Source organism: Macaca nemestrina, chromosome 3 (assembly GCF_043159975.1).
Source record: "Macaca nemestrina isolate mMacNem1 chromosome 3, mMacNem.hap1, whole genome shotgun sequence".
Taxonomy (NCBI): Eukaryota; Metazoa; Chordata; class Mammalia; order Primates; family Cercopithecidae; genus Macaca; species Macaca nemestrina.
In genome coordinates this window covers 89,208,644-89,234,972 of record NC_092127.1, presented here as the reverse complement: position 1 = coordinate 89,234,972, position 26,329 = coordinate 89,208,644, and the positions used below count along the sequence as shown (strand labels likewise).

General features: G+C 38.2%; 1 protein-coding gene across 4 annotated transcripts in view; it reads left to right on the top strand.

Annotated features, from left to right (window-relative positions):
* Positions 1–26,329, top strand: part of LOC105486362 (dual adaptor of phosphotyrosine and 3-phosphoinositides 1) — a 61,189-nt gene that overhangs the window by 30,756 nt on the left and 4,104 nt on the right. The window contains exons 4-10 of one of the 4 annotated variants that reach the window (XM_071093261.1): positions 8,587–8,717; positions 16,879–16,926; positions 18,315–18,377; positions 19,086–19,171; positions 21,367–21,454; positions 23,443–23,476; positions 24,716–25,490. In XM_071093261.1, coding sequence (XP_070949362.1) covers positions 8,587–8,717; positions 16,879–16,926; positions 18,315–18,377; positions 19,086–19,171; positions 21,367–21,454; positions 23,443–23,476; positions 24,716–24,747 — 482 coding nt within the window. In that variant the 3' untranslated portion in view covers positions 24,748–25,490. Of the gene's footprint in view, positions 1–8,586; positions 8,718–16,878; positions 16,927–18,314; positions 18,378–19,085; positions 19,172–21,366; positions 21,455–21,888; positions 22,070–23,442; positions 25,491–26,329 lie in introns of those variants that run through there. The other 3 variants (XM_071093262.1, XM_011749219.3, XM_024794265.2) reach the window with 3 other exon arrangements.

Below are 26,329 nucleotides of genomic sequence, written 5' to 3'. Positions count from 1 at the left end.
CAAGTTAAGTTCTATGTTTGTGCTTATCCTTTATAATAATTGGTTCTCAGTGTTAAAGATGTCATCTTATTTTTTTTGTAAATGTCAACTCTCCATTTCTCTTTTTGTTTTGATATGGGGATTCCCAATCTTTTGACGACTGCTACTGCTATTATTATTTAATTTTGTGACACTACCCAGGTGGCATTTTAAAATAATGCGGTTAAAATTAATTTTAATTTGAGAACTGGGTGATTCTTCAGAAAACAACTAGTGACAGCTTAGAATTTTGCCAAACTTCTTTAGTTTATGTTTGCCAAAAATACAAAATGTTCTCAGTTGATAGATGAGTTTTGTTTGAAAAAGGAAAAAGCAGCTGAGAAGGGAATTAAGGCCAACATTTTTAGTGTTTGCTAGTTTCCAGGCATTCACCTACATCAACTTATTTCATCTCAACCACCCACAATAATGCATACAACGGTCTATTTGCAGATGAGGAAATGAAAACTCAGAGGTCATAAGTTACTTGCCCAAGTTTTTACTGCTGGTAAACATTAGGGCTGAGATTGGAATCTGGGCTAATCTGGTTCTAAAGCATAGATGCTTTCCATGCACCTTGCTATCTTCTGAAACTGGTCCCACAGTAGCAATACATTGTTGCCATGGTACAGCATGGCCTGAAATGGATTTAGAAGAATTCAGAGCTGATATTGGAATCTGGGCTAACCTGGTCCTGAAGCATAGATGCTTTCCACGCACCTTGCTATCTCTTGAAACTCGTCCCACAGTGGCACTGCAATACATTGCTGCCATGGCACAGCGTGGCCTTAAATGAATTTAGAAGAAGTCTTGCCACAATAATATAATAGAATGATTGTAGGATATGGTCGGGCTATAACACGTGTCTTAGCCCTATCCCTCAGTTTCTTCTTTATCTCTTCTTTAAAGTCTATAATAATGTGTTTGGTACATGAAGTCAACCTATTGTTCTAAAGAGTGTGAATCAACTTTAACCTCTGCCTTTGTATTTATTGTTATTCCCATTTTATTTACACTAATTGCTATTTCAGAAATTATACTAGAGGAAATTTTAAAACATAAAAAGGCTGACAAGAAAACATCCCCCCAAATATTCAGATTCATCTTAGTCATGTCTCTCCGGCAAGGATATCAAACAGCCTATCTAAGTATAACAAGGTAAAATAAAAGTTAAAGTTTGAATGAGAAACTGAAAGAAAGGGAAAACGAGAGGTAAGATCAAATGACAGCAGGAACAAAGTATTTCAAATGAATATTGTACATTTACAGGAAGCAGTACAAGCATTTGGTAACTAAGCTTCTCGATGTTTTTTTCCCCTTATTTGGGCCTGTCTGCTTAACTAGATTTACAGGATGTTAGAGTTGAAAGGAAGCTCAGGGACTTTTGCATTTTTCCTTTATAAATGAAGAAACTGAGGCCTGGTTAGAAATGGGGAAGCAAAAACTCACATCTCCTTTCCTCAAGCTGCCTCCTAAAGAATCCATTTCTTCAAACTTTGATTTATACGTGTCAACTCTTGCCCACAAGAGAGCACAGTAGTTCACATGCCCTAGAGGTTTCCATGGTGACTACATTGAGCCTGAGAATAATTATGGTATAATGAGTAAACACACGAATTCTAAGTTTCAACTCCAGCCTCTGCCATTTGCCGGCTCTGCGTGTCTCCTCAGGCAAGTTATATAATCTCTCTGAGCTTCAGTTTCATCATCTTACGAAACTGATTTGGTGGTCGTAGCTCATACTTTTATGACTTATTGTGAAGATTGAGTGAAATTAGACACATAGGATATTTGGAATGATTCTTAGCATAGTATAAGTATTTAATAATTATTATTTATATTTAATAAAACCCTTTTATGGTTTTTAATTCCATCAGATTCTATGCAAAAGCTGTACGTTCTTTGATAAATCATGAAGAGTTAGTTTAGGGACAATTGAATTTGCATTTGTCAAATATTTGTGATGTTCTCTTCAAACTTTAATCCAGTTCCATAGTGGACTTACACAAGTGGTAGAATCAAGTGAGCACTCCAGAAAGAGTGACTTGACTTGGATATTTGAACAGAATTTTCTCCTACACTGACTAACTGCTATGCCTCTCCTAGTTCAATGCACTTCACCCTATTAGAGTGGAAATTAAATATTAAAGCCGCTTCACATGTAAATGAACATGGCTTAAAGTCCATTTGCAAAGCAGGTGGCAAAGAAGGAAGGAAAAAGATCTTGAATAACCCTATTCTCTCCTGCCAACCCCAAGAAATCTACTTCTTATTGGAAGGAGAGGAGAGAGGAACTCATTATGCCCGTTTCAGAGCTTGTTTTCTGAACCTGAGGGCAGTAATGAAACATGAATGGACATGATCTGATTTTAATTTAATTCAACAAAGTGTTTTGAGTGAAATGGCACTGTGAGCCACTGATAATATAGAAAGATAAATCAGATATTATTCTTGCCTTCAAACACCTTACAGGATAGCTGGGGTACCTGATGAATAAGCACTGACCTCCTTGCATAAAATAAATACTCTAAACAAAAGTCTTTCTTTAAGAGTTTTGTGTGCCCTGTGCTACACTCTATTTCAGATACCAAACCAATGCCTAAGAATTGAGACTGTTTTTACTCTCTTTCTGAATTTCTGCTGGAATACAAGATAAAGGGTCCTTCAATGTAATTTCATATTATTGCATATAGTTATGTATGTAACTCTTACACAGAGTTACCATTCAGTCAAAGTAAACGGAAATGCCTGCTGCGGTCCAGCTCTGATCATCTCAAAAATGTACCTCCACTAAGCATGGCTGAAACCAGGTTTCATGTCAAAGGCAGGAAAAAATAGTCACCTTTACGTAGTTCAGAAACTGAAGTGAAACTTACAGCCAAGTTTCCAAGGCCTGTGGTTACTGGTCTTCCTCTCTCTTCTTGCTCTGCTACCCCTGCCTCCTGTTGCCTTTTTCTAAATCTTCCAGTTGAGTCCTGGAGTTCATTTGGTCTGAATCTCAGTAAATCAGAGTCCCTTTCATCCCAAGCTGAGACACTATCTTGGACCTTGGATGCAGAGTATTAAGAGTCTGTGGTAGCCACAGTAGTTAAGTTTGTTTGTTTGTAGTTTGTTTGTAGTAGTTAAGTTTGTTTGTTTGTTTTGAGACAGAGTCTCACTCTGTTGCCACGCTGCAGTGCAGTGGTGCCATCTCGGCTCACTGCAACCTCTGACTCCCTGGTTCAAGCGATTCTCCTGCCTCAGCCTCCCAAGTAGCTGGGATACAGGCACGCGCCACCATTGTCCAGCTAATTTTTGTATTTGTAGTAGAGATGGGGTTTCATCATGTTGGCCAGGATGGTCTTGATCTCCTGACCTCGTGATCCGCCTCCCTCGTCCTCCGAAAGTGCTGGGATTACAGGCATGAGCCATCGCACCCGGCTAAGTTTCTTTTGATTGGAAATGACAGAAATCAACTCTGGCTAGCTGTTTTTTTTTTTTTTTTTTTTTTTTTTTTTTGTCTTTTGTCTTGTTTTTGATTTTGTTTTTAAGTGAGTAGGGTACAAGAACAGGAGAACAGGAGCAGAATTTTTTTTCTTTTTGTGATAGAGTCTCACTCTGTCGCCCAGGCTGGAGTGCAGTGGCATGATTTCAGCTCACTGCAACCTCTGCCTTCCAGGTTCAAGCAATTCTCCTGCCTCAGCCTCCCGAGTAGCTGGGACTACAGATGTGTGCCTCCACGCCCGGCTAATTTTTTATATTTTCTTTTTTAGTAAAGACGGGGTTTCACCATGTTAGTCAGGATGGTCTCGATCTCCTGAACTTGTGATCCGCCCGCCTTGGCCTCCCAAAGTGCTGGGATTACAGGCGTGAGCCACTGTGCCTGGCCCAGAAGCAGAATTTTTGAAAAGGATATTAACAATATACCCTCCCAGAATTTAAGGGCAAGTTGAACAACCAAGAGACAACAAGGAATCTGCTTAGTAATCATGGCAACTCTGAGGCTTTCAGTCAATTGATATGTCAGTCTTAATTCAGCTGTGATCGTCTCAGAAGTGTACCTCCACCCAGTCTTTCTGAAATCAGGTTTCATGTCAAAGGCAGGAAACAATAGTCTATTTCGTGTAGTTCAGAAACTGAAGTTGGTGGACCTTCTCTCTAGAGAAGTAATTAAGTGGATACCCAAGAATTGAATCCAGTTAGTGTGACCAGATCAGGTGTTCGAAGGCAGGGCCAGGTCTGGGGGTATTACATGGTTGTAGGAAATCTATCTCTGTACACTGGGAGGTATAATCTCTGCAGAAGGGGAAATCATTAAGCCTCACAGCCATGCCAAGAAGTCTGTATATTGGCTTTTCCTTGGGCAAGAATAGTCAGCTAAGGAGAACTGTCTTTTAGGACACCAGATTTGTATCCATATAAGTTGCCATTTTATAAGTACATTGTCATCTTCTTCATCTCACAATTTAGTTTAGCCTCATTTGTGGGGTTACTAGTTAAAATCAATCTACAGTCAGATCTACTCTCCTGGTTGACTCAATACCATTTTCCTTTGTTTTACTCTTGTTGAATTAAACTTTAGAGGAGATTTTCAAAATAGAATTTGGGTTCCTCCACTAGAGATTTGAAGAGCTGTGCCTGCGATTGTTGTCCTTTCTTGCCCTAGGTCTGGAGAATTGTGGACCTGGGAGGCTGGTTCATCCTAGGCTCTTTCCTGGCTCAAGTCTGCATTACTGTAACGTTCATTCATTAATTCATTTACTCATCTGCCTTCATTATGTCAGAAACTGTATCAGGTGGTATGGATACAAAGATAAATTTGACCCATATGTGGGCTGAAGAGGCTCACAGAGGTTGGAAATGCACACATTGGAAAGGCAGTGGCTCTCTAATACCAAGAGGTAATAGCACTGCAGGCTCAGGCAGTAGCCCAGCCCAGAGATCCTTACCCTGCAGCACAACTGGCCCCGGCAGCCATTTCTCCTACAGGGACTGATACTGTGGTAGCAGAATAATGCCCCCACAAAGATGTGCACATGTCTCCCTGGACCTGTAATATATTGTTACATGGCAAGAGGGAATTAAGTTTGCAGATGGTATAAAAGCAGCTGATCAGATAACTTTGGGGTGGGGAGATTATCCTAGATTGTCTAAGTGAGACCATTGTAATTGACAGGGTCCTTATAAGTAGTAGGGAGCCAGAAGAGGGAGAACCAGAAAGATGGCAGCAGGAGAAGGATCTGACTGGCTGTTACTGGTTTTGAAGACAGAGGAATATGGCCACAAGTCAAGACATGAGGGCACCTTTCAAAGCTGGAAAATGCAAAGGAATGAATCCTCCCTAGAGCCTCCACTAGGAAAGCAGCCTTGCCAGTTTTAGACTAGTGAGACCCATTTCAAACTTCTGACTTCCAGAACTGTAAGATGATAAATTTGAATTGTTTTAAGCTATTATGTTTGTGGGAATTTGCTACAATAGCAATAAAAAATTAGGCCAGGCACGGTGGCTCACGCCTGTAATCCCAACACTTTGGGAGGCCGAGGTGGGTGGATCACCTGAGGTCAGGAGTTCGAGACCAGTCTGGCCAAAACATGGCGAAACCCCATCTCTACTGAAAATACAAAAATTAGCCAGGTGTGGTGGTAGATGCCTGTAATACCAGCTACTTGGGAGGCAGAGGCAGGAGAATTGCTTGAAGCCAGGAGGCAGAGGTTGCAGTGAGCCGAGATCGTGACACTGCACTCCAGCCTGGGTGACAGAGCAAGATTCCACCTCAAAAAAAAAAAAAAAAAAAAAAAAAATTAACACAGGTATTATTATGTGAAGTGTGTGTCTGGTCATATCAAGTGAGTACATCTTTCTGGAGTGTCATTTAAAGCATTGTTTTCATATTAAGTATTAAATATATGAAGTAGAATGAAAATTAAGCATCAACTTTGAAGATAAAGCATATGAGTTCAAAATGTATCTAATTTGGGAGCTGCTTTGATCCCTAGGCTTCAATTCCCCTCTCCTCTTCTGCAGGGTGAAAGTGTTTAAGAGGCACCAATTTAACTCTAGTAATCACAAGTAGTGATTACTGACTACCACCATTTTTATTCCTAGTAGAATGTTGCATCTAGGTCTTTTTTAAGATTTCAAAATTCATGTCCCCAAAGATGCGATCATTCAAATTTTATTTAAGGATTTAAAAATATTCTGTCAAAGAATAATAATATGTAATATGTTATAATTTTCCCACCAACATTTATTTGGTGCCTTCTGAAAGAAGCATAGTTATTCTCACTAGTCAGAAAAGGAGCAGAAGCTTGTAATGGTTGTCCAAGGCCAATAAGTACTGAATGGCAGTAGTGACAATTGAACCCTGTTCCTCTGCCTGTGCATCCAGTGCTCTTTCCAAGGGTCCAGAGTGACTATGAGGCACATCACTGGGAGTGTTTCTTAGGGGTAGGAGCCAGCGCTGAATTTACCATGCATCTGCAATGTGAGCACTGTGTTCACAGAGCCCCTGAGTCTGCACAGCGGCTACTCTTGATATAGGTACTGCTTTTTTCATTCTGACTGTAAAACTGTAGTCCACCCCTTCTCTTCATATGACTGGCTCTGTTCTTATGGGAAGATCACATCGACAAAAGAGAGCACAGACAATGTACAAGAATGGGACCGTTCTGATAATGGCGAAATCCGTTTTTCATTGTGATCCCCATGCTGCAATGCCAATGAGAGGCAGAAAGAGGAAGGGCCGGAGGCTTTCATTCTTCTCTGAGGTAGAGATCAGACACCCTCTTCTGGCTTTTCTCAACAGCTTTTCATTTTACAGCAGCACCTTATCTGGGCCCAAGTGTCAAAAGCCACAGTTCTGTGTTTGCAGTTAGATATTGCATGTACTCAAGTATCACAGAAGGATTTTGTTTTGTGTAGATTTTTCTTTTTTTTTTTTTGAGACAGAGTCTCTCTGTCACCCAGGCTGGAGTGTAGTGCTGTGATCTCGGCTCACTGCAACCCCCGCCTCCCAGGTTCAAGCAGTTTCCCTGCCTCAGCCTCCCGAGTAGCTGAGACTACAGGTGCCTGCCACCACGCCCAACTCTTTATTTATTTATTTATTTATTTATTTATTTATTTTGTATTTTAGTAGAGACAGGGTTTCACTATGTTAGCTAGGATGCTCTCGATCTCCTGACCTCATGATACACCCGCCTTTGTCTTCCAAGGTGCTGGGATTACAGGCCTGAGCCACTGCGCCCGGCCTGTTTTGTGTAGATTTATCATTAACATTAGGGTGTTTTTTAACCACAGAGGAGATATTTTTCATTTTCTTTCTCTTACTCTAATTCAGGTTCTCTACTTTCCAGAATCTTTCAAATATTTTCAGACGCCCTTCCTTATGACTGTTGGAAAATGTCACCCTCTCCCAACCCCACCTTTTTTATTCTCTATCCCTTTACCATGCCCTATTCATTTTTTCCATAGCACTTCTCACACATAAAATATTTTTTTAAATTTTTTTCTGTCTCCTCTACCTAGAACATAAGCTCCATAAGAGCATTTAAACTCCTTTGTTTGCTGTTGTATTCCCAGTACCTAGACAAGTGCCTGGCACAGTGCAAAGCTCTGTAAATATTCGTTGAATGAATTGCTGAATTCTTTACATCTCTTCCATCTCTGGTACAATCTTAGGACTGCTGTAGAAAAGACCCTAGTAAAATTAAAAGCAAGAAACCATAGCAAGGAAGAAAAAAAATCCCCTTAAGTTGCCTCTTTTTGTAGTTAGTTTCTGATTGACTGATTGATTGAGGGAAGGATTTCAAGAAGGAAATGTCAGAAGCATAGACTCAGAACTGCTCTGAGCCCTTGGAACAAAGTTCCCCAGCCCCCTATTCCTGGCCCCCTGGGCTGAGCCCTTTTTCTGCCTGAAGGCTCCCCCTCCAGGTAGAAGGGGAGGCAATCACTTGTGAGCACCAGCTTGTTCAGGTCATGTTCACTTAGTAATGCGAAGACTTTGCTTGGTTACTCTCATTAATTGGGTAGTATCAGAGAGTAGGGAGAATGCTCACTTTTTTGAAATCCACTAATTTGTTACAAGTTTATTCTGAAACTGGCAAAAATAAGGGCAATAGAATAGATCTTCCTCTATCCCAGTGCGTTTGTTTAGTCTTGTTTTCATGGCTTTCATAAAGCCTTCCTGGGAAACTTCCAGTTACTACTTAAGATCTAAGTCAAACGTCACCTCCTTTATGAAAGCTGTCCTGAATCCTTTCATGGAAAGGTTCTTCAGGCAGTCTGGGGACCATCATCATGCTTCACTCACATGGCTGCCATTGGTCTCATCACCCTGTTCATTTAAACGACCATATCTGTTACCAGTTCTGAGCACCAGGAGGCCAAGGAGCATCTCCATCAAGCTTTATATCTCAGTGTCCAGCTTAAGTGCCTGACACCTAATTGATGTTTGATAATGTTGAGAAAATGAGTGAGGGAATACATGAAAAAAATAAAAGACTTTCCAATCGAGCCACAGTTATCCAGTTAGCGTTTGGACCTTCCTTCTGAGAACACTGTTCGATTATATACTTTTTGTCTTCATTCAGGCACTCTGATGGTTCTAAAACATCCCTACCCAAGAAAAGTGGAAGAACCCTCCATTTATGAGTCTGTTCGGGTTCACACAGCAATGCAGACAGGAAGAACAGAAAATGACCTTGTGCCCACAGCACCTTCTGTAAGTGACCTTCAATGTCACCACAAGCTCTCTCACTGTCTAAAATCAATCGAGTTCAATAAAAGTTAATAAGAGTGTATTTGTTCACATAAAAATTCTAGCTTGGAATATAAAACTTGGAAAGGAATGTAAGATTTGAAGCCTATGACTCAGATCATCTGGTCCTGGGTAGATCATAAAAATTACAATGCAGCTGGACATGGTGGTTCATGCCTATAAACCCAACACTTTGAGAGGCTGAGGTAAGAGAATTGCTTGAGCCCAGGTGTTGGAGACCAGCCTGAGCAACATAAACATCTCTACAACAAACTTTTAAAAATATTAACTGGGCATGGTGGCATGAACCTGTAGTCCCAGCTACTCAGGAGCCTAAGGTGGAAGGATTACTTGAGTCAAGGAGGCTGAGGCTGCAGAGAGCTGTGATTGCGCCACCGCACTCCAGTCTGGGTTACAGAGTGATACCTTGTCTCAAAACGAACAAATGAAAGCAATACAATAGTAATAGGATTTTAAATACTTAGAAAATGGAACTTAAATCTCTGTCCTTAGTTAATCAAACCACTTCATAGTAGAATGGGAAAGAGAAGTTTGCATTCACATAGTTTACTAAACTCTTTTCTTCTACAATTTTCTTATATTAAGAAAATATATATTTTTAATATTTCAACTACCTATGGAAGACAAATATTCTCCACCTTTACTATAAAAACTCAGTGTATTATTTTGTCTAGCTTTTTTCCTTTACTGACTAAGGTTTACAGACAGAAAACACTTGTGCTTCTTTGCAACGTGAGCCATTGTTCAGTTTCAGTGCAACTGGGGCACTCATTGTTTGTCCAAGAGTCTGTTTACATTTGTTTTGTGAACTGTGACCCTGCAGAGGTTCCTCTCCAACACCCCTTTCCCTTCATTATTCTGAAGGCTCTTCTATTTGTTGTCTCTTCCTTGTTTGCTGAATACTACTGGTATTAGAAACCTCGATTTGGGCAGATGATGAAGAAGATAATACCCAAATAAATATCAAGAACTAATTCTGGATAGTAATCATGACACTTGAAAAATAATCACTTGAAGACATTCGGCTACAAATTACATTAAAATAAGTGTGACTTTCTATATCTGCAGTACTTTTCTCTACCCTTGACCAGAGAGATCTTTCTTAAAAAGAAGCCTTGCCACGTGACCTCTGCTTTACATCCTTTGGTGGTGTCGTTTGTCTTCATGGCCCACCTGGGCCCTGCTTGGCTCTCTGTCTTCATCTCATGCTACTCCCACACTCACACTGTGAAACCTGTCTCTCTCCTGTCCCTGCATCTGAAATGCTGCCAACACCATTGCTATCTACTCATCCCTCAAGACTGCTATCAGGGATCAGTATCTTCCAGGAAGGCTTTCTTCACCCCGTCTAGCTTCTTTTACAACACTCCTCTTCTGTGCTCCAGAGCACCCTCTGTTTGCCTTTATTCTAAAATTACCATGCTGTGGGCTAATTACCTTCACATCTCTCTGCCCTCCCCACCAGCCAGAAACATCTAAGGACATGAATCATTGCTTGTCCTTGCAGCTTTACAGCCTAGTCTGGCTCATGGCACATCTTACATTTTCATTGCAGTGCTACATCTCCTCAGAAATAAAAATCCTGAAAATTGACTGAGAAAGTTATTTTGGCTTTGTTAGAAGTGGGGGAAAAGGCATCATAACTCAGAACTTGAGAAATTTAGGAGCACAAGACAATAAATAGTCCAAAGGCAGAAAAGAGCAAAGAACAAATCAAGATCTACTCTGCAACCAATTCTTGTTTTCCAGTTGACAAGTCCCTTCATAATTTCCTCTTTACCCATCCTTACCCTTAATGTAGGTCACCAGTCACTTCAACATCTATTTCATTTGCACTGTTAGTTTAACTTCACATTCTCTTCTGCTACACTTCCCCTAAAGGTCTCCACTCAAGGTCAATCAAACCATATCCTACTAAGTGTGTTCTTTATCAGCAATAAAATACAGATAATACCTAATTTGTGAGATTGGTGTGAGCAGAAGATATAGTATCCTTATGCAGAAATAAGCCTCTTTAAAGCACATTCTGGAAACCTTGTTACTTACCTTCTTTGCTCACTCCAGCTATCAGATGGATTCACCTCTTTTAAAATGGAGTTTTTAAAATAGTGGTGAGTGATTGATTGACAATGACTTGAACTCACACTGTATAATGACAAGCTTATGAAGTTGATTGTACATCACTATGGACAAAAAACCTGTAAAGGTTTCCTAGAGGATCTGAAATGTTTCTCATTACTTCTTATTGAGAAATCATTGGTGACTGGACCAGCATAACTGGGGAAAGAGTTCTGGTCTGATCAGAATGCTCTTGTCCCTTATCAAACACAAGTTCTAAGCCTTCATTTGCTACCCGAAATGGCTACATGATGCTGCACCTCCATCTCCAGTCTGAGAGCCCTGAGGGTTTTCAGACTTCTGCATTTTCCTTTTGGGGTGTAGTTCTGGCTCAAGGTTTAGCAGTGGAGGAAGAGAATTAAAAGAACTTCTTGTTTGAAGTGAAAGTGAAAGATGCCCCACTGCCCAGAAATGCAGATGATTGTGTAAAACTGTTTAACATCTTTTAGTAACTGCATTTGGGGAAATTGCTATTTATGTCTCATAAACAACATAGCATTGAGTTCCCATGATAGTATTAAATTTAATTAATTCATTTATTAAACAAACTTTTTTTTAAAAGTTTTTCCAATACACTCACAACTGTTTTAAGCACTGGGAGTTTGGCAGTGATTTTGACAACGGTCCTCCTCCCCTCACTGGCTCACATTCTAGTGAAGATTACAGACAATAATCAATGCAGTAATCTAATACCAGATGGTAATACATCATGAAAAGAAAAAGTAGGATAAGGGGAGAAGAGGGAAGCAGGGGAGGCCTCTGTGAGGAGGAACCATTAGTAAGAGATTTCATTGAAGGGAAGGAGTGATTCATGTCAAGATGTGGAAAGAGTGCTGCAGGCAGAGGAAATGGTACCAAAGCCCTGGAGTGGGAACTAAATTGAGGTGTTTCAAAGGCTAGAAAGGTCAGAATTATGGGATGAAGTGAGCTAGAGGAAAAGTTGTAGAAGGTGAGATTATTGAGGTAATGAGGGGTCAGATCACATAAGGCAATGGAGTTTTCAAAGAGCAGCACCTCCCAGCTGAACATTTAGAAATATGAGTGTTTCTGCTGGTGCAATGCTTTGCAGCACTACTATCATGAGTGAGTGTCAAGAGCCATGAAGAGTCTGACTTTACCCTGCTTGCAAGCTAACAAGTTAGCCTGCTACAGTTTCATGGATGCTGATGGATGACACAAGACTTCTAGGTAAGAGATGAAAAATAGTTTGTTATTCACAGGAAGAGCAAGAGCTAGGATATCAGTATTTGTGCTAGTTCCCTGTGCTGAGTCGAAGTTCCCAAAGGGCAACATTGAAAGGGCCAGTTGATATCCATAATGGGTTGCCCTACAGGAGAGGAATCCTGAGCCTTGGGAACCCAAATCTTTTCTAATGATCAGTAGACATGTCTTTTGCTCTGAAGGGAAATATTTCTATATTCCAAGGCTGCTTGTATAAGCATGCTTTAAATATCAGTCTGCAACAAAGAGCTGTTAATGCCTTGCCCATAAGACATTTGGAAACACAAGAGACCCGTAGAGAATTGTTTCCCAACAGTGATCAGAGGCCAACTATTCTTCAAAGAGTGGTAAAGAATTATCTTGCCCAAAAATCTCAATAGTACTTTTTGTGCATAACGTAAAAATTCTTTACCTTCTGAGCTTGTTTAAAAAAGATTATTGCACATGGATTGAATGTGATACATGAAAGAAAGAGTAGCAGAGTCATGGCAGAGAAGCCCTGCTATTTACTGAGAAGACCGACTCTGCTGGAGGGGTGGGTTAAGGGGATGAGAAAGAAGAGCTCTATTTTGGACATGTTAAATGTGAAATACCAATTAGTTGATTGGTAGAGATCGAAATTAATATAGTTCAAGTTCCTGACATAATAGGTCCTATCTAAAATGTTAGTTTTCTTAGCTTCCCTTTTGTGGTATTTGACATTTTTAACAACTCCCTCCTTCTAAAAATTCTGTTTCCTTAGCTTTGGCAATATCTTTCTCTTTTTATTCTGTAATCTTTGACACATTTTGTAGTTCCTCTTCTTGGACACTTTCCTTGCATATTGCCCTTTTCCAGTATTTCGTTTTTGAAACTCTTCTCAGGTTTAATATTTTGTTGTTTATCCTTCCAGTCTTTTGTGTGTGTGTGTGTGTGTATACACACACATGTAAAATAATGAGCTCTTCATTGTAGAGTTGTAATATTCTTGTTTAATTAACTATATATTTAGCATTTTTTTCATGTAATTACTTAGTTTTCTAAAACACCATTAAACAAATTCCATAATATCCCATTATTTGGGTATATCAGTTTATTCAGTTAATCCGTTATTACGTTTTTACATGCTTTTTTATTTGAAATAATGTCAAAGTTACAGAATAATTGCTAGAATAGTACACAGAACTTGGTTTTCCCCAAGCCATTTGAGAGTAAATTGCCTACATGATGCCCTATCACCCTGAATAATTCAGTGTGTTTTTCCAAAAATAACGGCATTTGCCTACATGACCACATAGAGCCTTTCAAACTAGAAAATTAACATTGAGGCCATGCCACTGTTTCATCCACTGATCTCATTCAAGCTTCACTAGTTTTCTCAGTAAGGTCCTTCAGAGTAAAAGGATCCAGTTCTCAAGCACAAGTTGCACTTATCTGTCCTGTCTCTGGAATATTTTTCACTTTGGAACACGTCCTCAGTTTTTCCTTAATTTGGTGACTTTGACACATCTGAAACTTAAAGGCCAGTTATTTTGTAAATTGTTCCCCAACTTTGGTTTATATGATATTGAATCATGATTAGATATAGGTTTTTTCATGTTGGGTACAAATACCACAAAAGTATGCTTTGTTTGTGCTCCTCACTGCATCCTCTCAGACGTAACACAATTGCAATCTGTCCCACTATGGTGTGTTTGATTCCTTAAGTGGTGTCCACCAGGTTTCTTCACTCTAAAGTCACCATATTCCCTTTGTTATTAAAAAAAATTTGGGGAGAGGTTGTTTGAGACTATAAGAATATTCTGTTGCTTATTAAATTTTTACTCGCCAATTTTAGCATTTACTGATGTTTCTTGGCAGTTTTAATCATTACTGTGATTGTTATCAAATGGTGACTCTCTGATTCTCTTATTCCTTTTTACATTTATTGGTTGTCATTCTACCGTAAGGAAAAGCTTTTTATTCTTCAAAATTTTCAATCATTTTATATCAAATGGTTATAATCCTAACTATCATTATTTATTTTGATCCTTCAAAATTTCTCCGATTTGGTCAGTTGGGGAAAGAGCCCTTTCAATGGTGTCTGTGTTCATACGACCTCAAAATTCCTTTTTTTTTTTTTTTTTTTTTTTTTTTTTTGTCGCTGTGCACTCTGTCTCCCAGGCTGGAGTACAGTGATGTGATCACGGCTCATGAAGCCTCGACCTCCTGGGTTCAGGTGACTCTCCCTCCTCAGCCACCTGAGTAGCAGGGACTACGGGTGTGCACCACCACTCCTAGCTAATATTTGTTTTTGTTTTGTTTTGTTTTGTTTTTTGTAGAGTCAAGGTTTCACCATTTTTAACCAGGCTGGTATCGAACTGCTGGGCTCAAGCAATCCTTATGCTTCGGCCTCCCAAAGTGCTGGGATTATAGTTGTGAGCCTCTGTGCCTGGCCTAGCCTCAAAATTCTTTAAGAACTTTCTTACTTTCTGAATAGCAGGATGATTCAGACTTATCTTGTTCTTTCTTTGTACGCTGCTCTAGAACCAGCTATTTCTCCAAGAAACCCTGCTCTGTTTCCTCAGAATAGCACTTTGGAAATCGACATCTAGGTACTATGTGCTTATTGTTATTGGGATGTCGCTCTCCCAGCCCACTCAGTGAGCAGAGCTGGGAAGATATGTATGTATACACACACGTACACATACATACTTTTACATCTGTATTTATCTATCGATTCATTCATCCATCCATGAGTTCACAACAATACTTCCAATACCACAAAGTTCATTCTAGTTTTTTCCCTTCTCCACAGTGAGAAAATATGGATCTTATCATCGTCAGTACACTTACTTATGGGATGATCAATTGAATATAAGCAATCTCCCATCACTATTTCTACTACCCAACCCCTACCCCAACACTCCAATCACCCAGTCATGCTTCAATGCCCAGTTCCAGGCCACTGCTGCTCCCACCCTAACTACAGATGCCTACCTAGCCCAACTTGGCTCTGAAACTGTGCAGTAGCTGCCCAATCCACCCCTTCAGGCAGAAGCCCTTCACACCCTGCCAGGCTTCAATGCCTCGCACACAGCTGCTGCTGCCACCGTCACCGCCATTGTCCATACAGAGGCTCCCTGTGCCCTGCTTGGGCTCCACTACCTTGTACTAAGGTGCTTGAAAGCCCTCCACACACACATCAATGCCTGCCTTGCTTTACCTGACCTGTTGGCTTCTGACTACATTTAAGGCTGGGAGACAAGTAGGTAGGTAGGATGGCAGAAAGGATAGTCCTTTGTTTTTGAACATTTAGATGGTACCCCAATGGGGGCTCTTATAAACAGTTTTTCTGTTACAGATCATAGATTTTTAAAGATAAATCTGCTCTATAATTATTTACTTTCTTATCATCTTGAGACCCTGAATAAAATTAATAGTCTCAGTGCTTTCCCATGCAGCCTTCCACTTATCTATCAAAACCTTAGAAAAATACTACACTTATATTATATTGTTTGGGTGGAGGTAAGATGGGATTATTCCCTAGCTTGATTTCAGTAAATAGTTCTATCAGGATCTTTTATGTAACCATTTACTGCTAGTTATTTTGCCTCTACAGGTTTTAACCTGTAGAAGCCCCAAATAATTACTTTTTGCCCTTCCATAACACCTAAACTCAATTGTGTCAATTCAATTTCTTTAATGTCAAAATAAATCACACTGATTATGAGATATCAAATTCACTAATATTGATTAATATTATTTAAGTGAACATTTGGGTAGTTTATCCTTAATTTTATATCTTAAGATTTTAAATGAAGTATTTGCTTATTTCCTGCTTTAACTCTTTTTATTGTGGTAGAGATGGTTGTTCCTCTTTTTATTTGGTAGGGAGAATTCACCCCAGAAAAAAATATTCTGGAAATTACCATAGAAAGAACCTTGGTGTCAACCAAATCACTTCCCAATTTTTGTTAATTTTGTTTCTTACTAAGACATATGATGACATCACATTTGAACAAAATATTCTACTAGGAATTGAATTTCTTCTGGAATTTATGAAATGATAGATTTTTTGATGTTAGGCTACTTGTCTTATGCAAATTTCTGTTCACACAATTCTCCACCCTTCTTTGTAATTCATTGGTGCTAGCTAAGTGTGTGCTGTTGTTTTTACCTTTAAATTAATGACAACATAAGTTAAAATAACTGGCTCATTCTTATTTCAAAGTCATTTTGGATAAATCAGGTGTAAATAAATCTACACTCCTGACAGTCTGTTTCTCGGAACATGGATCTCAAGAGAGTGTGGGAGCTGGGGAAGAGGATTATGTGATAAAATAAATGGTAAAAATGCTGTTTCTAAGGTTCCCTCTTAAAAATTTACAAAGTGTATTAGCATAATACAGACTCTGGGAAGCCCTGAAGCCTTGTTTTCTTAATCCAGTCTCCCAAACGTATTGACAATAGATGTGTGCGTGTTTATGTGCTAATAACCCTGTAACAATCCAAACAGCTGGATTTCACATGACACACTGACAAATAGGGACTTTTATAAGTGAAACGATGTGGTTTACTGTTTGCAAATTGCTATAGAGTTAGTAGCTACCGAATGACGCGGGTAGATCCAATCTGAAAACAATCTCTCTCAGCACATGGAAGCTTTTCAAGTGCCTAGGTGAAAAATAGAGAGTAATTTAAAGATCAAATGCAAACATTCTTCATTTAAAAATAGGACAGGAAAGGAAGGACAAACGTCCTGTTGTAACAGTTCTGGGCTTCATTCAGTGCTTTTCTTTTTCAGCTGGGCACCAAAGAAGGTTACCTCACCAAACAGGGAGGCCTGGTCAAGGTAAGGAAGTATGGTTTTGCTCATGCCAGCCACAGAAAAAGAGAACACGTCATGTAGATTCAATTCGCATCTTGATAGTTTTTCTTGGAAGCATAATTGCCTGCTCATTGTAACCCACTTATAATATTTACCTGACTCAAGAGTCCATTTTATGGCTCATTAGTCGAAATTCTGGAAAATGACTTGACTATTCTTCGACAAAGCCCTGCATAGGTATAGCCTATAGTTAAAAGTCAATAAAATATAGTCCTCTTAATGGAATGATTGAGGATGAAGATAGCAAGTTAACCTAGAACATCTTTCGTTCTTTTTCTAAAACAAGAAGTCAAAATTGTATAAAATGTTTGCTTAAAGATAGGCCCAAAACATCACTGATGCTACTGAAACTATGTTATAAAATCCAAAGAAAAACATAATTTAGGTTTTTACAAGTTCAGAGTATCCAAATGTTCCCCATTTATGAGATTGTGCCTTTAGAATTCCTTTGTTTCATCTGGATGTGCCAAGAAGACCTTCATAGAATGTGCCTGTTCCTTCTTATTTTAAGATTCACAGTATTTAACCTCTCACAGGTACTGGCGTGCTTGGAATTAGCCTAAATAATTTCGTTATTTGTGTCCCTTCTAGATCAAATGCTCCCTGAGGACAGAGAGTATTCATATTCATGGCATACTTATGTTTAAATCCTCTGTTACTTCTTTTAACTGGGCACATTGCCACACAGGATAGAGTAGGATGCTGTTTGCATGTAAGAGGGTAACAGTGGGCTGCGACGGTTTTTACCACTGATACCTTGGAGTTCTTAGGCAAGGTTTAGAATAGCACGTGAGTCAGGGTTCCTAAACCTCAGTTTTCTTATCTGTAAGACGAGAATAATAACACTGGCATTGTATGTGAGGATTGAGTATAATATATAAAGCCTCCAACGATAGTGTATCGTCCATATTAGGTACTCAGAGAACAATATTTATCTTTATTATAGGGTTAATAAAATGGAAATTGTAGTGGTTTGTTATAAATCACATGAATATTTATGACAGACTTAATTCTTTTTGTATTTAAAAATATACTAATGATATATCTGCTTTCATTTTTGTTATAAATCATATTGAATATTTACGATAGACTAATTCTTTTTGTATTTAAAAATATACTAATGATATATCTGCCTTCATTATGAGCTTAATGCAAGAAATTATTTTAATTTTTATAGATATTTTGAAACTTTTTTTCTCAGAAATGACACACAAGAATTTTTTCGGGGTTATAGTATTTAATTTTTTAGATACTTTTAAAATGAAAGTAAATCATCTGGTTCAAATATTGCATTCCTGCATTCAAAACTTTGTGTGTGTGTGTGTGTTTCTGTGTGTGTGTGTTTTTCTCAGACCTGGAAAACAAGATGGTTTACTCTGCACAGGAATGAACTGAAATACTACAAAGACCAGATGGTGAGAAACATGATAATATATTTTTCCTTTAAAAATCAATTCTCTAGATGAAAGAAACTTATGTCTTTAAAATCTCTGAAATTATTTTTATATCCACCTGAAACACCTAATAAATGATTGGAGATATGAAATCTTGATTCCTGAAATGAACAGAGTTATTTTGCAAAGATGAGATGTGTATCCCAGAAATGGCTCTCTTGGATTGGCTATAGTTCCCCAGAGCACATAATTCCTTCTGTTTAGGGCAATGTAATTATTCTTTTGCCGCAATTTATTAACTGTCTCTCTGCAGCAATTTGTCCCTTTATTAAAAATACAGTCTGTCCATTTCCCATGCCCATTTCATTAAGCCAATTTAAAATTATTTTTTCTCACTTTTCTTATATAAAATTTCTAAGAAAGTAGAAGTTTTTAAAAAATGAGAGAAAAATATGCCTCTCTTCCATGTGTTAAAATCCATCTTCATCAGTAAATTGATAAAGGCAGTATCTTAACGTCCAGTTTTATGAAAGGCTCATTCCAAAACCAAGGATTTCCCGTGGTAGGGCTTTTCTATTGTCAGTCCTGTTAGTGAAATTTGACAATTGCACATAGTGGAAGACTTGTGAGGGGAATAAGTGAGGGACAGATTTGTCTGTTTTCTGTTTTGTTTTGTTTTGTTTTTGTTTTTGTTTTAAGATGATATATGTTGCTTTTTATTTTATTTAGTCACCAGAACCAATTCGGATCCTAGACCTAACAGAATGTTCAGCTGTACAATTTGATTATTCACAAGAAAGAGTAAACTGTTTTTGGTAAGTTGTTTTATTAAGAAAACATTTTTTAATGTCCTCTTGCCAGACACTTATTTTGGCTAAGGAATAGAAAGCTGTATATCTCAATGTCTACAAAGTTCAGATCTGAGGGGCATGCCTACATATTAGGAGTGTTTTCAGCTGAGCGTGACATAACACCTCATTTAAAGTAGCTTAAACAAACAGGCAGGCCAGTTCAGCTTACGTTGTGTACTGGAGAAGTATGACTCACATAGAGGATGCCATTTACATCTTAGACAATTTAATTTCTTTGAGGCTCTCTCCCCCATTTTAATTATAACTTTGTTGACTCTAATGATAGGTGATTTGTATTGTTATGACGATATCTGGCAGAAGGCACAAAAATATTTTTTTCTAACGTAATCAGTATATTATAAAAATGTTCTAACTGGGAGAAGAGTCTTGAGAAAGGCATGTCTTATTTCCCACTACCTTTTATTTTAAAGTTTTTCAAGCACACACAAGTTGAAAGACATACGTTTATATACCCTCCATCAGCAGTTATTAATATATCTTGCCATATTTGCTTTATCCCAGTCTATCCACTTTTTTTTTTTTTCCTGAATCAATTGAAAGTAATTTGCAGACATCATGGCACTTTACCCCTAAAGACTTGAGTATGTGTCTCCTAAGAATAAAATATCACCTATAGGACTACAATATCATTATTACACCTGAGGAAATTAATGTTAATTCTATAATATCAACTGAGAATGGGTGTCTTGTTTAAAATTTGCACAGACATGCCCTATGAGCTAGCAGAGCTTTATTTTTCTCATATATCCAAAAACCAGGAGGCAAGCAGCTATGGTGACAAGGTCAGGTCCAGGGTCTCTACAGTTCTCCTGGCCTTTTCTCATGCTGGCTACTTCAGGATTCAAGTGTCTACTACACCTGTAGGTCTCATGTTTTCAACAAAGTACAAAGAAAGATGTAGGGATGGTATCAGCCATGTGTGTCCCTTTTTATCAGGAAAACCAATGTTTCTCCAGAATCTCCCCTATGAGATTGTCCCTTATATCTCATTGGCCAAGACCAGGTGTCATGGCCATCCCCAGCAGCTGGTGATAATTGGCTTAAACAAATTAGGATTTATTGCTTGGGGTTCTGTTAGCAAGAGAAAGGAAAAAGTATCTGTATTAATTGGCAGTTAATAATGTCTCCCATAGGGAGTACCAAACAATGACAATTACAGAAACCAGTTTTCGAGTATATGCACTCTATCACTCCTCCCCACCACTGTCCACTCACCCTCCACTAGACCTCACATCAAGGTATTACCTTCTATGCACAAGGACTTACCTCTTACCTATTCAATATTAATTGCTGGCATCAACAAAATATACAGCGTAGGCTTTAAGAAACCCTCCTGAAGGCTTTTTTTCACAAAAAGAGAAAAGATTTTTAGTATTTTGCATCTCAACTGTAAGTACAGGAAGTATGTTCAATGTGTAATTTAGGGCTGACCTTATTATCACTTGCATAATTTTAACTAGGTAATCAGACACAGTCAAATGAAAAATTACTCTATATCTAGGAAAAGTATTTTGTGCCAGTAGGAAAGTTCATATCCCTGAAGCAGAGATTGACTCTTGTTCAGAGATGGGAGAAATAACTAATTGAGTTTTGTTGTCTCTTTTTACTGTCTCGATAGTTGAAATTGCCAACAACCACAGAAGGCAGAGTTATCCTCATTGAAGCAAGCTAACACAAATGAGTTCTTTTTAGCAAACTTTCCTGTCTTGCTTATTCTTTGAATCATAGCACAAGGTTTTGAGAGATCTTTGAGAGAACAGCTGAATAAATACATAAGTATTAGAGTTAGCCTAAGACATAAACCACAAAAGGATCTGGGGGTGTCCTGAACATGCTTCTTTCTTCTTCAAAGTCTTATTCGAGTATATACATCTGACCTGGAGTAGTAATATGAATCCACAACTTCCTTAACATTTCTGCAGTTTGCTAGCAGTAATAGGTCCATATATACCAGCTCTTCAAGGTACTTACCTGGATCCTTTATCAATTCATTTTTCCCTTGCAATACTCTAATTAGTGTTCAACATATATATATATATATATATATATATATATAGCTAATCAACCTATATATATATAGTGAGAGAGAGAGAGCTAATCATCTGCAATATCTTATGTTCTTTCTTTTGTCCTATTAGTTTGGTATTTCCATTCAGGACATTTTATCTCTGTGCAAAGACCGGAGTAGAAGCTGATGAGTGGATCAAGATATTACGCTGGAAACTGGTGAGAGTTTTAAGCCTTCAGATGTCGAGTCTTGAGAAATAACATGTTGATGATTTCAAACATATTTCTATCAAAAGAGTCACACTATCCCCGAGAATCAAAGAGGTGTCTGGGTGCCTACTTCCAGGCTTGCGGAACAGTCTGTTAATTCTTCTGGGACATGAGAAGAGATGAAGACAGGGTTGTAAAAAAGGAAGAATTAAGCTGTATTTGGGTCTTAGACATAGAGCCTTAGCCTAATAACCACCTATCAGACTTCCTTTAAGGTGTGTCAGTTAGTTCAGCTTTATCTGGAGGGGGACATTTAGGACTAGAAGGTCTGACAGAGGAAAGCCGACCTATTTCTCTAGTTGAAAAGCCTCTTAAATTGTTAGAGAAGAAAGTTTGCCAGAGGAACTTAGCTTAGTTTCCAGTGTAAGCATCACTTTGTGCAGGTCAAGGACAAAAGCTGGTTTATTTTGTCTGCTCTCTATATATCTCCCGGGGAGAAGACTGAGTGAGTACTTACAAAACTTCACCAATCTTCTACGTGTTTTTCACGTGCTTGCAAGTTAGTGAGTTGTTAGCCAAGAACTTGTCCTTAAAGCTGACTAAAATTTCCTATAAATACCATCTTGAAAGCTTTGATTATTTCTTTTTTTTTTTTTTTTTTTTTTGTTTGAGACAGAGTCTCGTTCTGTTGCCCAGGCTGGAGTGCAGTGGTGTGATCTTAGCTCACTACAACTTCTGCCTCTCGGGTTCAAGCGACTTTCGTGCCTCAGCCTCCCTAATAGCTGGGATTATAGAGCCCGCCACCATGCCCAGTTAATTTTTATATTTTTAGCAGAGACGGGGTTTCACCATTTTGGCCAGGCTGGTCTCGAACTCCTGACCTCAAATGATCCATGGCCTCAGCCTCCCAAAGTGCTGGGATTACAGGTGTGAGCCACCATGCCCAGCCAGATGATTTCAAACATAAAACATTTTTCTTAACTAGTTTTTGTAAAATTGTCTCATATGTGAAAATTCCTTTCTAGATACTGAGACTTTTGCTTTCAATTATCTTTTCAGTTTGAAATTCAAATAAGTATACCATTCATTTTTAAATTGTTCCAATGTATTTATTATTCAGTGAGGGATAATTTGCCTTGTGAAACTTTTGCTCAGATATGAATTAATTTCTTATTCTTTCTATTTTTAATTATCAAAGTAACACAGAATCATTATACAAGAATTATAGAACAATATATCAAGTATACACACTTTTAGACTTCTCTCTGTACAAATAAATATTTAAAAACAAAATTTAATCACTTGCTAGCAGTAAAAACTACAATGATGTACAACTACACACCCTTCAGAATGGATAAAATGAAGACTGTCAATATCAAGTATTAACATGAATGCAAAGGAACTAGAACTCTCCTACATTGCTAGAGGGAATGAAAATGTGTATGACTACTTTGAAAAATTGCTTGGCAGTTTCTTTTAAAACTATACGTATGCTTACACTATAATTCAGCATTTTCACGCTGAGGTGTATAAGAGAAATGAGTGCATGTATCCACTAAAAAACGTTACGATAATGTTCATAGCATCTTTATTGATAATATACAAACTACAAACAAAACAAATCACTTGCTGGTGTTCTATATCTGCTCACTTCACTTAGCAATATATTGTGAACATTTTTTCATATTAATTTTAGATCTATATTTTTCTTTTGACTCATTGAATACTATTGCATTTTATAGATTACTATAAGTATTAGACCAATTCCCAATTTGTACATGTTTTAGCAATCACTTTACAATATGTGTCCTAAAAAAAATGCAGAAAATTTTTCTGGACACACGATAATTAGCTTATAGTTGGGGGTGGGCACATGATAATTAACTTATAGTTGTATGACATCCTTACTAATCAAATGTCTTATTTAATATTTGTTAGAATCCAGGGTTCATTACAATCACTCAATAATGGATACACGTGTGTGTGCTTTATTACAGTCACAAATAAGAAAACAGCTCAACCGAGGGGAAGGTACGATCCGATCTCGGTCGTTCATCTTTGAATAGATCTTTCTTGCCAAAGACTGCTCTGGCCCAGGAGCAAGGTGGAATGTTCCCTGATGCTGTGATCTGCAGCAGGCTTCAAATGAAAACCAGCTAAGGATTTTCCTTTAAAAACAAATCAGAAGCAGTTGCTGATTGGGACCCATATACCACGTTGCTGATTCACGTTGCTGCCCCTCCATGATGTTGCCATCTCCTTGAGAATGCTGAGGCAATCACCATTCTGATAGAAAGTGCTTAAACCACCACTCTTAGGTCTGCTCACTCGTAGAACACACAATGGAGGAGGAAGGGTTTTTGTTTTCACTCATTGTGGTCCCCAAGCCTATTGACACTAGTTGCCTAGAGTCCCACTCTGAGTCATGGTCAGCCTGTCTGACATCCAGGTTGTGCTATTAACCAGGAAGGAAACCGATACTTAGAAGCTTAGATGACTTCTGCAGGATTTATACTGAGACAGCAAACATCATATATTTTCAGGGAAGAGGTTTATTTATTTTTATTTTTTTTTAATTTAATTTTCCCTCTTTCTACAAAAAAAAAGAACATTTCCAAAACTAAAATGGAAAATGCTTGTGGCATTTATTTTCTCTTTTTAAAAGGTCCAGAAATTTGGTGAGTCCTTTGCTTCTAATGATAAAACTGTGAGAGCTAGATGTCCTATGGGCAATTAAGTAGTGTAATAAAGGTAAATGAAGGTACAATTTTTAAGGCATTATTTTCACCCTTTGGGGGTAAACGTTTTAAAGAGTGAGAAAGCATAAATTGAGGAAAGGTGATAAAGCAGTAGGTAACTTTTAGTTTAATAATAGTTATTGTCATGAGGGTAATCATAATAGACGCTTGTAAGCACTGAGCTATCTTTAACCATTTCTCCAAATGGACCAAAAGACACTTCTCAAGGACAGTGTATTTTAACAATTCCTTTCCCAGAATTAGTTGTATAGGGTTGACCCAAGAGATGTAAGAAAAATCTTGCATTGCTCCCTAAGCACCCCGGGCCTTACTAAAGAGCAACTTCTATTTCCAGTTGGGGGAGTAACACTAAAGCTACATGAAATATGTAATAATGATAGGTAATAATATGTTCCAAAGCTTTTTCAAACTAGAATAAGGAGACAAACAGAAGAATGAGATACTGATGTCCACAGTTCATTGGTAGACTCTAACCCCTTCTGTTATTTTTTTTAATACTATTTTTGTTTAGATAGAAGTTTCAAAGAAGATAAAAACGCTTGAAGAGCCTGAGAGTAAAAAGATTATGATGCAAAGTTATCATATAAACTGCTCCTGCAGTCCAAAGGGATACCTGGTTAAAGAAGTTTCTTATTTAAACATCTAAGACTCAGAAATTACATTAAATTTTTGTATATTTCAACACCGTTTTAAATGTATTTTGTTATGTTTGTATTATATGGGATAAAGCAAATGTTGAGTTAAAATGCATTGTGTCATTTGTAAAGTAAGAAGTTACTGGCCGGGCGTGGCGGCTCAAGCCTGTAATCCCAGCACTTTGTGAGGCCAAGACAGGCAGACCACTTGAGGTCAGGAGTTCGAGACCAGTCTGGCCAACATGATGAAACCTTGTCTTTACTAAAAATACAAAAATTAGCTGGGCATGGTGGCAGGTGCCTGTAATCCCAGATACTCAGGAGGCTGAGGCAGGAGAATTGCTTGAACCCAGGAGGTGGAGGTTGCAGTGAACCAATATCATGGCACTGCACTCCAGCCTGGGTGACAAAGTGAGACTCCGTCTCAAAAAAAACAACAACAACAAACAAACCAGAAGTTACAAATGAATCCTCAAGGATGTGTATGGTTCTATGTTTTCTTAGAAATAAATGTGTTTCTTTGTGTGTAATACTGTGTTTTACTATGTTTACCTTTTATAAAACATAACCTGTTTATTTATATTCTTTGACTCTGTTTATTAAAAAGAGCATGATTTTGCTGTGTATGTACTATTTTGCTATTAAATATATTTTAATATTTGTAACTTGAAAGAAATATACAACTGATTAATATAATAAATAGCAATGAAGAATTCACTTCAGTTAGACTATTAACCACAAAGGATTGGAAGTTGAAGAAATAGTCCAAGACCTCAAGGAGTTCTTGGTTGAATATGGACAAAACGATAAACATATATATATATATAGCAGTAAATAAGACAATTACTGTAAGAGAAGTACATAAAGCTATATGATGGAACAGGTGCTTCAGCAGGGGATAAAACAATTTGTTGGAGAGTTTTGACATGAAAAGGGTGCGCTAACATGTATCTGCTATGTAATTAGTACTAGGCTAGGTGTTTTGCCTGCCCTCAGCATTCCTGCAAAGAAATGATTCTAACTCCTAAGTGGAGCCTGTGAGGGTTCCTCAGCTATTTCTCCAAGTCCAAAAAGAGGGAGGATGTTTTGTGCCAATGGCAGATCAGAGCGGGGGAATATGGGAGAAAAGAGAGTCGGATATCTGCATTATGACCTGTCTGCTAACAGGTATGAACTTATTAAGACAGAGTATTAGCAGTTATTCTCAGAATTCCCTCTGGGAAGATCTTGGCCCACAGGAGCAGTTTTCTCTGGACCAATGGAGACACCAGCATGGTGAGGGAAGGCTAATACAGATGGTCCCTGACTTATCATGATTTGATTTAGGATTGTTCAACTTCACAAAGGGTCTATTGGGGTATTAAATACATTTCCTCCTTTGATATCTTTGATTTAATTTGACCTTATTGGGATGGAACCCCACCATAAGTCAAGGAGCATCTGTACTATTTCTGGGGGAAATCTTCACCCTATGCCAGAACAGCTGGACA